General features: G+C 32.6%; 1 protein-coding gene across 1 annotated transcript in view; it reads left to right on the top strand.

The window, feature by feature from the left end:
• Positions 1-12607, top strand: part of LOC136042345 (nostrin-like) — a 46274-nt gene that overhangs the window by 30796 nt on the left and 2871 nt on the right. Inside the window, exons 5-6 of the mRNA XM_065727312.1 lie at positions 4994-5082; positions 8190-8325. Of these exons, the coding sequence (XP_065583384.1) occupies positions 4994-5082; positions 8190-8325 (225 nt within the window). The remainder of the gene's footprint in view (positions 1-4993; positions 5083-8189; positions 8326-12607) is intronic.

The following is a 12607-nucleotide window of genomic DNA, read 5'->3' as shown; positions in this document are numbered from 1 at the left end:
AAGGCTTCGTTCGTAACTGGAGGTTTAATTTGGGGGGAGTTGTAGTGGGGTCTCCTAACTCTTGCATGACCACCTTTTTGGTATCTTCATTAGAAAAAGTGAAAAAACAAAAATTTTCACTAGCTTTTGGAAAATAAATTCGTTGTATCTTCATGTAGAAAAACAAAAATCCCTGTCCCCCCTACATTTTTGTGAATTAGCAACACATTTCATACCTCCATACTAGGGTGAAAGGCAAATGACATTTTATTACTTTGAATAGAACACGTATATGCAATGCTACCCCCCTCCACTCACAAGGTGCTGGCCCCACCCTGTTCGCCAGCGCAATATTAAAATTTTTGCTTGGTAAGCAATATGAAAAAAAAAAAAAAAAAAAAATAGGAAATATAATACACTGATCTGTTTTTTCTTAACCATTTTTGCCATGCTGTTGAATATGTCAACTTGCATTAGTGCCTAAAGCTGTAGTGCGCATGCACTTAATTCCGTCATTAAATGCTACCAACTTTTCACGAACACTTTCTTTATGAATTACTAATTTAACACCTGCTAAGTCATGCAACAGGCGCAACCGCAAAATTGTGATTGTCTAATGCCAAATCTTTTAGTTTACCATCAACCGACTCCTTGATTGTGATAAAACAAAGAACGCAGTCAATAACCAGCCCAGAAATCTGGAACACTGTCCTAGTCATATCATAGCTGACTATCAATGCTAACCAAATTGTTACACACTATAGCAAGGCCATATCCAGGGGGCACCTGATTTCACCCCCCCCCCCGTTCCTTGAATTTTGTCCGACTCGTAAAAAAGTAACAAAAATGCATATAAGCAAATTTGGAAGATTTTTGTAAAGCCTTTTTACCCCCCCCCCCTCCGAACAAAGAATCTGGATACGCCTCTACAAGCATTAAATATCGATCCTATTAAAATTCTCCCCGTGCCAATTAAGTCCCGTAAAGCATCTGAGATGTAAACTGGATGTCTGAAATTTTAACTTAATTTGTATTTCTTATTTATTAAAACACATTCCGAGGATAGATTTTGTATCTAAATTCATTCCTGAACGCCTCATTTTTAACTCAACTACTTGAGTACTAAATGCTCAACTACTTGAGTACATAGCAAAAAGTACCTGATTTGCAACTTTACCATAATCCAAATCATAGTTATTAGACATATCAGGTCTTTTCGTCGGTTGGTCTTGAATGTCAAATGCGCTAGACATAGGCTATAAAGCAAAAAGAGGGGGAGGGGATGTGCCATCGGAAAAACTCCTTGTAATTATATGACTTTTATAGTCCAACGTATAAAGGCGCATATGGATGACAAGTCCGGTTTGACCTCAGGTCTTAGGAGGTTAAATAGCTCAATACCCAAAACTGCTTCAGGCTTGTCTTTTCAGGTACTTAAAGGTAAGAATAAAGAACCCCAAATACTGACACCAGTCTCAAATCAAAATTAGATAGTCCACTTACCTGCCAAGATTTTCTCAGGTTAACTTCGGTCGACTTTGTGCAGACTGTATTCGAGTTCAAATAATTCTTGAAGACAAGAAAAATTCATCAATTTATTACCTACAGAGGAATTTTAGCTTTAATTATATTAAATTCCAGATTGATAATCTCATCTATTCTTTTTGAGAATAGTTAATTGGTACTGTGGCCAAATCCAGGTGGGATACTCAGTTTGACAACCCCCCTCCCTCCCTGATTGTTTTGTCTGGCTCGCACACAAGTAACAAAAATGCATGCAAGTATTTTTTTGCGCACATAGACCTTGATAGTCACTGATCATTTTTGCCCCCTCCTCCCTCTTGAATTTCTTCTTGTAACCCCCTCCCCTGAACAAAAATACCGAAGACGGCCCTGATTGATACTATTCTCAAGGGCAAATTGCTAATTCTTTGAACATTTCTACTTCGCCAGACATTATAGTAAAAGTGGTGCTGCCTTTTTTTTTATCTTCCCATGTTAAATTGCCGAATACCCGGGTCTTGCCAGTTTCTCATACTCCTTGGGAATTGTAGAAGAAAAATCTAGGTTGTCAAGACGCACTTTTATTGTAGGCACCTGTTGCCTATTATGCGTGACAGTTTACTGGAAGTTGCTTCATATGTGTCGTCTCTTAAGACTTCGAGGATATAACCAGAGGAAATGAATACAAATATTGCAATAAATGAAGCTTAAGAATAAACTAATTCAAATTATTGTTTTTTAATTTTTTCAAGGATTATTCAATGCATTATCAAAAAGTTCTCTCTGAAATTTGAATTAAGAGAGGTGAACAGGCGTAATGAAAGCCATGCTGGTTCTTGAGAAAAAAAAATTTCCAGGGGGGATAGTATCCAAATAATGGCTCTAAAAGATCAAAAGAGGGTGGATTTGATAAGAAAATATAAGTTCTAGTGCCCTTTTTAAGTGACCAACACGACTGGAGGGCAACTGGGCCCCCTCCAACTCCTATTTTTCCCCCAAAGATATTCGATCAAAATTTTGAGATAGCCATTTTGTTCAATATTGTTGAAAGATCAAATAATTATGTCCTGGGTGACCCCCCAGAGTTCGTGGGGAGAGACCTGTAAGTTATGGAATTTCCCCTTTGTTTACATATAGATTTTGTTTTTCGGAAGTATGCAGACATTTTGCAGACTTTTTGGGAGGGTGGGCTGTGCTTAGGGTTGATTTCTGTAGGGAGAATCTTCCATGGTGAAGAACATTTCTGGGGGGAGAGGGGTGAATATTCCAGGGAAAATTTTTACACTGAGAGGATTGGACTCTACTATAGGAAATTCTTTTTAGTTGCTTTACATTCTCTTTGCCAGATTTTTCATGTGGAGGTGTTGGGAGAATTATCCAGGGCCTTTTTTACGCGTGTTTTGATTTCTGGGAAATAAATAATCCAAAATGTATGTGTCACTGCGTAATTATTTTATTTTTAAAATTGTCTCCTAATATACAGTTGTCTCCTAATAACTCCTAATAAAAAAAAAAAAAAAAATGACCGCTTTTTAAGAAATGGAAAGCTCAAGAAATTAGTTTGGATTTTTCAATTCTTACTAACGAACACCTACGTATACAGTGAAGGCTTACCTAGCCTTCTAAATAGAAGATAAACGTCTTTACTAAAGGCTTCAGGTTCTAACTATTTCAGTATTTGAAAAAAGGAAATAAATGCATTTTGGAAAACATGAAATTATAATTCTTGCAATAAAATGTAGATAAGAGCCAGATTGAACCAATTGATAGAACGTACTGAATTTAATAGGGTGAGATATAAAAATAATTTTAACACATAATGTTCCATACCACCCTATAAACTACTGTAGCCGTAGTAGCGCAATTTGGAAAAGAAAACTGACCTTTTTTTTGGAACTAACTGGTTTTTTTTGGGGGGGGGGAACACATTTTGAACAAAACTAACTTCTAATTCTTGTAGTAAATTTTTTTATAAATAAGGAACAAATAAAACAGTTTTAACTAATCGATTGAAGATACAGAATTTAATAGGGGGACTGTACAACCATACAAATATTAAGCATGGTGAGTTATGATATCCGACACTGCCCTTTGCAGTGTGGTAGTCAATATACTGCGATGTCTATCCAATTGTCTATTCAAACTTTAACTTTTTCTCAATTTCGGGTGTCTTCATTTTAGTATTGTGATTTTTTATAGCTTGGGCTGAAGCAACGGAAAAGCGAAGAAGCATTGCGCAAAGCAGATGTAGAATATTATGTATTGCAGAATATATATATATATATATATATATATATATATATATATATATATATATATATATATATATATATATATAGTTATATATATATATATATATATATATATATATATATATATATATATATATATATATATATATATATATATATATATATATATAGTTTTTACCATTTTTTTAGTTTTTTTAGTTTTTTTTTTTACTTATGTCCTGGTCGTCATTTATACTCCCTGTGTCCCGGTCGTCATTTGTGTCTCGGTGCTTTGTTGATTGCTAATTTATATTATATTTATATTTATATTTTTTATATTTATTAATATTTTTTTAGTTTTCTTTTTCTTTTATTTTTCAGTTTTTTCCTTTTTTTTAGTTTTTTCTTTTTAGTTTTTAGTTTTTTTTGTTTTTTCCCTTTTTTTAGTTTTTTTAGTTTTTTTAGTTTTTTAGCTTTTTTAGTTTTTTTATTAGTTTTTAGTTTTTTTTTAGTTTTTGCCTTTTTTTAGTTTTTTTTAGTTTTTAGTTTTTTACCTTTTTTTAGTTTTTTTTTAGTTTTTTAGCTTTTTTAGTTTTTTTTCTTTTTAGTTTTTTTTGTAGTTTTTACCTTTTTTAGTTTTTTTTCTTCTTTTGCATTAGTGTGAAATAATTCAGACGTCATATGCGGACAAACACGACGTCACTCGACAGACAGACAGACAGACATAACCCAGAAACAACTTATTTTTATATATATTTATTCATATTTTTTTAGTTTTCTTTTTCTCTTTTATTTTTCAGTTTTTTCCTTTTTTTTAGTTTTTTTCTTTTTTAGTTTTTAGTTTTTTTTAGTTTTTTACCTTTTTTTAGTTTTTTTTTAGTTTTTTTAGTTTTTTAGCTTTTTTAGTTTTTTTATTAGTTTTTATTTTTTTGTAGTTTTTGCCTTTTTTTATTTTTTTCAGTTTTTTTTTTAGTTATTAGATTTTTACCTTTTTTTAGTTTTTTTTAGTTTTTTAGCTTTTTTAGTTTTTTTTTCTTTTTAGTTTTTTTTGTAGTTTTTACCTTTTTTAGTTTTTTTCTTCTTTTGTATTAGTGTGAAATAATTCAGACGTCATATGCGAACAAACATGACGTCACCTGATCCATCCACAGATCCACACACAGACAACTTATTTTTATATATATAGATATATATATATATATACTCGCTGTTGGTATAATATATTGTAGAATATATGAATTATGTATTGTAGAATATTTTAGTATTGTGATTTTTTATAGCTTGGGCTGAAACGACGGAAAAGCGAAGAAGCATTACGGAAAGCAGATGTAGAATATTATGCCTATTGTGTCCGTGCTGAACGTGCTAGGTAAGTGTAAAGAGTTTTTGTTATAATGAATAAATTTAGCATTCAACTTTGCCAAAAAAAGAAGAAGAAGAAAAAAGAAGAAAATGCTACATTGCGAAAATGGAAAGAAATTCCAAACAAAGAAGAGAAAAAACCTCTAGATCCCTGATAGAGTATCCTCAGTCGACCTAGGTCGGCTGACAATGTTCTAGAGTCTTAATTAAAAAAAAAAATTATGTAAATGACGTCACACTCAGATGCATTTAAACAGCCAAATTGATAAATGATAGCACTGCAATGATACTATGCATTTTATTAAAGGTGTCGCATACAAACAATAATTTTTCAGTAGTATAAAATATGCCTAGAGGATGAATTACAAAGTTTGAGCAGCACCGGGGGGCATGAGGATTTAAAAAATACCTTGGTCGGGCATGGTCCAAAATCGGTTGAGAACCACTGCTCCAGATGATTGTTAAGGAGATATTTATTGCTAAGATATGATATTTATTTCAAGCAATTGCTATTGCAGCCCCCAAAGGGCCAAATTTGAATTTCAGGGTCAATAAACAAAAACAAGACAAAACCATAAAATAAGATCATTAAAGGTCAGTGTCATTTTGAGGGAGGAGTAGTGGATATATGTGCTTCGAAACCCCTTCTCAGTTAAATATTAACATTCTGGATGCACAGGGGCCAACCCAGCGATAAATTGGGGGGGGGGAGGGATAAAGATAAATTGACTCAGGGATTATAGTACTGGTTAAAAAGGATAAATAAAGCTTTTAGAATATAAGGTAAATTCTTTATTGTGACAACACTGTAAACAAATATGTAATTATAAAATAAAATCAAGCCTCCCTTTTTTGTTGTAGGCTAGTTTATCAAAAACGTCTTCTGCATTGACTGGGACATCCCTGTGTATGGATAAAGCCAATCCATTAAGCCTTTCTTGACCTGAGGCACTCCTCAGGGTAGAATTCTCAGGTTAGAAAAAGATTGCTCGCACATGGCCGTAATGACGGGAATCGCTGCACCAATCTTCAGAATTAATGTAATTTGGGAAATGTTCTTATCAAATTTTTTTAAGCACGTCGTGAAATATTTTGGTGCCACGTTTCCCGACTGTATCTGCATTCTCCCCCACAGAGGTAAGTCAGCAATTTTTTGTTGGTAACAGGAAGTCGGTAGTACGTTTCAGGATCCTCTGACACTGTTGCGTAATTATCCCTATACGTTTGTTTTAGAGCTCATCTGGGCGCTCTAATGCTGATTTCTTGACCCAGTTCAGTTGGTTCAATACAAAGTGGAGGAAACGTAGCTTTACTCCTCTTTCTCATGTCTCTAACGTTGCTCTCAAGATCTTAATATATTTTTTTAAAATCTAAGGGGGGGTTCGCTTTTTCAATGAAAATACTAACGGCCATTTTAATGGCAATAAACTGCAAAAAAAATTATTTGAAATTTTGGAGGGACAAATCCCCTCTCTCCCCCCAATTAGTAGCACTACACACAAGAGAAAATCCCTCCAAGATTGGTTCAAGAAAAAACTTGAATCAATTTGGCCGGGACACCTTTTTTTTCTGGGCTAAATAATTATTGTTTTTTTCAAACGAAATGATCTTTTTTAATAAAATAGCTAGGGAAAAAACTTATTCCAAAAATGTACTTTTGGTAGCTTCATCAAGAAAACATCTGAGAACCCTCTCTATTTGAAGTTTCTGTTGTTTTTGGGATTCAGGAGTATAGCAAAGATCATTTCATATGCCAAGCAATATTCGTAAGTCACAAGATCTTTATTTTGAAAGAAGGCATTGATGAAAATCTTAAGAGAAAATCTTATATTTTTCGAAATATAAAAATATGTAGGAAAACATTCAAATATAATTGTAAAAATTTGTTTACAATAATATACTAGAAAACAGAGATTAATCAATAGAAAGACATTGTACTAATTCTACAAAACCGTTACTTATTTGAGAAAGCATTATGTTTTAAGCGGTAAAGTAAATAATAATAATTTATTATTTCTCCTTTTTTGCTCTTAGGATTGTCAGCATATCTGAGAAAGTACACAAGATCTATAGTTTCTGATTGCAAAGATTTTGACAAATTGTGTGACAGACTAAAAACTTTACCGACTGTACCCATAGCTGCAACAACAGTGCATCTCTCAATAGGAGAATTCTCTACCCATCTAGTCTCGCAAAATTTTCCTCAATCTTGTTATTTTTGTCCCTGTGATAGGATTGTTTTCTTGAACAATTTGTTTGAAAATTGCAGAGCATTTATGAAAAGTTCTAAAGCAATTAATGACTTCTTTCAAAGTTCCAAGATAATTTCTTATAACAGGTATTTTGTACGAATGACACAGAGCTAAGTTTAAGAAGTGACTTGCACAGTGAGCATAAACTCTATGGGGAAAGCTTTCACGGACTACAAGAGCGCAGCCTTGAAACTGGCCACTCACAGATGAGGCTCCATCATAATCTTGTCCCCTAAATATTTTAAATTGTAATATCTTAAAAATATGAAAATATACCTGGAATAAGAATATAAAATGAAAAAATTTAAATACAAAGTATTAAAATATATCTAATTAAGTATATCTAATATATTCAAAATTTATCTAAAAAATATATTAACCTAAGTATATATTAATATATAAATAACTAAAATATATATCCGAAATAAGAATACAAAGTATAAAAATAAAGAAATTAAAACATGAAAATATTAAAATAAATCTAAAGAAATATGCGTAATATTTTTTTAAAAATACCTTTAAATATATATTTTCAAATATATAAAATATACCTAAAATATATATTAACATAAAGGTATCTAAATAACATTTCTGTGAAAAAAAAATTCTGAAAAAAATAAAAATATATCAAAAATACATCTAAAATATCAGTTTATCCGCTGCTGAAATATGAAAGTTCTAACGGAAGAGTCAAGTCATGTTTCTTCTAAGAGTATAAATAGAAATGTTTGGGGTTGTTGATTCTTTTGTATTTTTTTCAAATCAAATAGCCTGTAAGGGAGTGAAAGAAGGAATAGACACCTCATATATTTATTACTTATTATATATTACAATTATTTATTCATACTGTTTTATTTTTCAGGTTAGATTGGGAAGCTGCTACTAATAGGGGTAGTAGATGCTTCCAAGCCATGGAAGAAGAGCGATTGACTCAAATGAGGGATGTAGCATCACAATATTTGTCTGTCGTCAAAAATTTGGGTCCAAAACTTGTACAGGTATGACAGGGTGATGATTAGGACAATTTTTTCCCTGTAGCATATACCAGATTTTTCCTACAGATATCAGATTTACCATTATATATACTGCTAGCATGTCTGTAAAGCGCTTGTTTGGGTGTCTAAAAAAATCAGTTATTTTAATATAAAGTTAATTCGCTGCAAAATGTATAACAAACTTTTTAATTGTTCATTTCATTTAAGTTTTTAGTTCCTCCTTTCACCAAACAAAGTCAATTTCATGGATAATACCCCAAAAGGTTATTTTTCAAAATATAGAAGGGGAGTTAAAAATCTTGAGGGTTCAGGCCTCTTCCTGCACCCTTAATTGACGCCACAATAAAGTGCTTATTGTGGCTATTGAAGAAAATCAATTGTTTTCATGTAAAGTTCATTCGTTGCAAAATGTATATTAAACTTTCTAATTGTTCTTTTCATGTTGATATAATGCAAAAATAATTCCTTTGGTACGCCCCATATTCTCTTATAGGGAATATCAAATTATGAAAAATATTACATTGAATTTTCAAAAATTAACCGCCAAAGATTATAATCAGTGTTGCCAATTCATAATTTTTTGTGATGGGGGGGGGGGGTAAAAATATTTTTCAATATATAGGGCTGGGGGGCTGTCTTTTTTCTAACTTATCCGATGAAAATAAAAAAAGGCAATTTTAAGGAAAATACCTTGAAAAGTTTGTTTTTCAAAATTTAGGAGGGGGGGGGGGTAAAAATCTTGGTCGTACAGGCCTCCCCCTGCACTCTCAATTGACGCCACTGGTTCTAATGGATAGCTAGCTGTATCTAGGAGTAGGTAAGAGCACAAATCCATACACACTCATGATAGTCGGTGCAAAGCCATTTAGTTGCTTTGTCCATTTAATTGTGATAGAAGACGGTACGTTTTATCAAGAGTAAACAACATTGAAGGTGCGAGGCGAATTTTGGCTGATCGGCTGATTAATGATGACTGATTAAAAGAGAAATTCTTTGATTTTTTTTAGGGAAGATAAAAGATTATGAGGAATTTACAAGAGTGCAATTTATCCTAAGTCAAGTATCAAAAGGACGTATCTCCATAATTGCAATTTTTCAAGGAGCAAAACACACTCAAAACTTTTATATATTCCCTCTGTTTACCATGAAACAAAAAGGGATCGATACATAAAATCCATACATTTCAATCCTTTTTTGTTTTACGATTATCGGATGGGAAATAAGAAAGTTGTGAAGTTTTTATTTTGCTCTTCTGAAAATTTACAATGATGGAGATACGTCCTTTGATACCCAACTGATGTTAAGATAAATAATAAAATAATAAAATGATAAAAAATAATAATAATAAGGAAACTTTCCAGCGCTATGTAGTATTTGATGACATTGTTTGTCCCAAAACTGCTGGACACCTGTCTTTTCAGGTACTTTAAAATGCAGGGATGGGTAAAGAAATTAGAACCCTGCCGCTAGTAGGCCAAACTAAACTAGGCCTAATATATGTAGGCTGGATTTTGGCTTACTATAAAATTCTTGAAAACAGAATGTATTGATTAATCGTTATTTTCAGAGAAATATCAGCTATAGTCTAAATCAATAACATGAATTATCCAATTTTCTTTGATATTTTCTATGGTTTTTCACCAAATCGGCCGAGAATAAACTATCAATGGTGCTAGTTATTTTAATCCCTATCTTCCATTTTTTATTTGCCGAGGATCTAACTCCTTTAGATTTTTTTTTTTAGGGGAAATTTTCCGAATGAAAAAATCACTGAATACCAATTAAAAAAAAAATATACAAATAAACATGATTTTCAAACCCTTGCGTAAATGAAAAGGTCTTGTTTATTTTAAACCCCGTTTCATGATAGGATACAAAAGTAAATCGAATATCCACCGTGGTCGGTCGAAATTCTTATGGAACGGCGTGAAACCATGGAACATGCTCAAAGCGAAATCCGATTCGGAAAAGAAAACGACTAGCACACTTTTACCAGTACATATTCAAGCCAGATGACTGCTATCTTCCTGAATAGGATTTTTGGCCATGGCGATTCAATGGTGTACTTTTTTTTATTCCGACGCTATTTTTTAGCGGTTTTGGCTATTTTTTTGAAAATTCCATAAATATTTCTTCAAAACTACATTTTACTATTATGACTAATCGAGGCAATAATTATTAAGGCAAGTAATTAATTATAGAAATGACAATTTTTTTACACTTGACTGTTTTTTAAAACACGTTTTTTAATTTTTGGTTACTATAGGCCTCCTTTACTATGGATTCCTCCTTTAGTAAAGGATTCCTCCTTTACTAGGTTGCAGCTACCCGCTACAACCATGATGGAAAGGAAACTTTTGTTTATTAAATCATACTTTTGATTACTAGAGAGACGATTTTTTAACATATCTTATCTGAAACAGAAGAGAATAGAACATTTACTGTCGTTGACGGCCTTTCTCTTGATGCGGCATGAAACCCGGCCGTAAAAGCGAAATTCGCTTCTAAATAAAATGCAGATAGGATATTTTTACTAGGTCATAACTAGGAAGTTTTATTTATTTAATTACAGTTTTGTTGGCCAGAGAAACAAATTTTTTAACAATTATCTCAAACAAATGTGAACCGTTTATTCGCTTATTTTAAAGACATTTTTCATGGAGCGACAGAAAATCCGACTACCGCAGCGAAATTTGTATCTTGTCAGAGCCTTAGTTGAAGCTAATTATGTTGGTGCGGAAGGGAAAATTCCGCTTTCAATCATACCAGATATCGAATGTAATACAAAATATTCCGTATTCTAATTGACTCGAAAGAAAAATGTCGTCCCTTTTTTCTACATGATTTTTCATGAATTGATTAAGGTAATGGATGTTTTAAAACTTGGATTTTCCCGAATTTTTTTTTATAGTACTCATATATTTAGGTCAAAGTCTCCCATAATGTCACATGAACCACCTGGAAACCCTGCCTTTGAAGTTATGGGCTACAAATCCTTACTATGATTTCTTCAGTACAATTTATTGCATCTTTAATTTTACAGAAATCCTGAGTTATGTTTAAGCAATTTTTAATGTCCAAAAAATGTAATTAATTTTCAATAAATCAGTAAAAGGAAGTAATCGAGCAAGTTATTACCATAGATTAAAAAATAGTACCGTAGTAGAACACGACTTAACATGACAAATCGAGACATCTTTGTAGCGGTTTGTAGTCAATATTACCTTTTATACTTCTTAATACGGATATTTAGGATAGATTAAATTAAAACAAGTTTTTCAATTGAAAGTAAGGAGCAACGTTAAAACTTAAAACGAACAGAAATTATTCCGTATATGAAAGGGGCTGTTGATTTCTGATCGTTTTTTAAATAATGCTGTGAAATCCGGCGCCCCCTTCATGGGAAATTCCCTTTCTCCATGGAAGGATCGTCCCACGTAACCCTTTCCCTCCGATCCCCACCAATCCCCCCTGAAAACGTCTGTATACTTCCCAATAACCAATAGTATATGTAAACAATGGGAAAAGTCCAAAACTTGCAGTCCTTTCCCAGGGGATTGTGGGGGGTTAAGTCATCCTCAAAGACATGGTTATTAGATTTTTTGACTATGCTGAACAAAATGGCTATCTCGAATTTTTAATCGGTTGACTTTGAGAAAAAATGAGCGTGGGAGGGCACCTAGTTGCCCTTCAGTTTTTTTGTCATTGAAAGAGGGCGCTAGAACTATTAATTTCCGTTCGAATGAGTCCTTTCGCGATATTCTAGGACAACTAGGTCGATATGATTAACCCTGGGAAGAAAACAAAAGGTAAAAAGAAAAAAAAAACACGCATCCGTGATCTTTCTTCTGGCAGAAAATGCGAAATTCCACTTTTTTTCAGATAGCAGCTTGAAACCTCCACGATAGGGTTCTCTGATACGCTTAATCTGATGGCGTGATTTTCATTAAGATTCTGTGACTTTTAGGGGGTGTTGCTACTTTTCTTCGAAAATAAGGCAAATGTTCTCAGGCTCGTAACTTTTGATGTATAAGATTAAACTTGATGAAGCTTATATATTGGAAATCAACATAAAAATAAGATTCTATTGGTGTATCTATTGATATCAAAATTCTGTTTTTTAGTTTCGGTTACTATAGAGCCAGGGTCACTCCTTACTTACATTTCGTTACCACGAAAAAGCTATAGCATAGCTTTCCCATGGCAATAATAGTGGAATTTATTATTGAATTTTTTTCAATAATAGAAAAAAAAATGAAAGTTTATGGTTCTTAGCATTGATTTT

The sequence above is a fragment of the Artemia franciscana genome, unplaced genomic scaffold (assembly GCF_032884065.1).
Source record: "Artemia franciscana unplaced genomic scaffold, ASM3288406v1 Scaffold_1143, whole genome shotgun sequence".
Classification (NCBI taxonomy): Eukaryota; Metazoa; Arthropoda; class Branchiopoda; order Anostraca; family Artemiidae; genus Artemia; species Artemia franciscana.
Note: the sequence above shows the minus strand (reverse complement) of the source record. Positions and strands in the feature narration are given on the sequence as shown.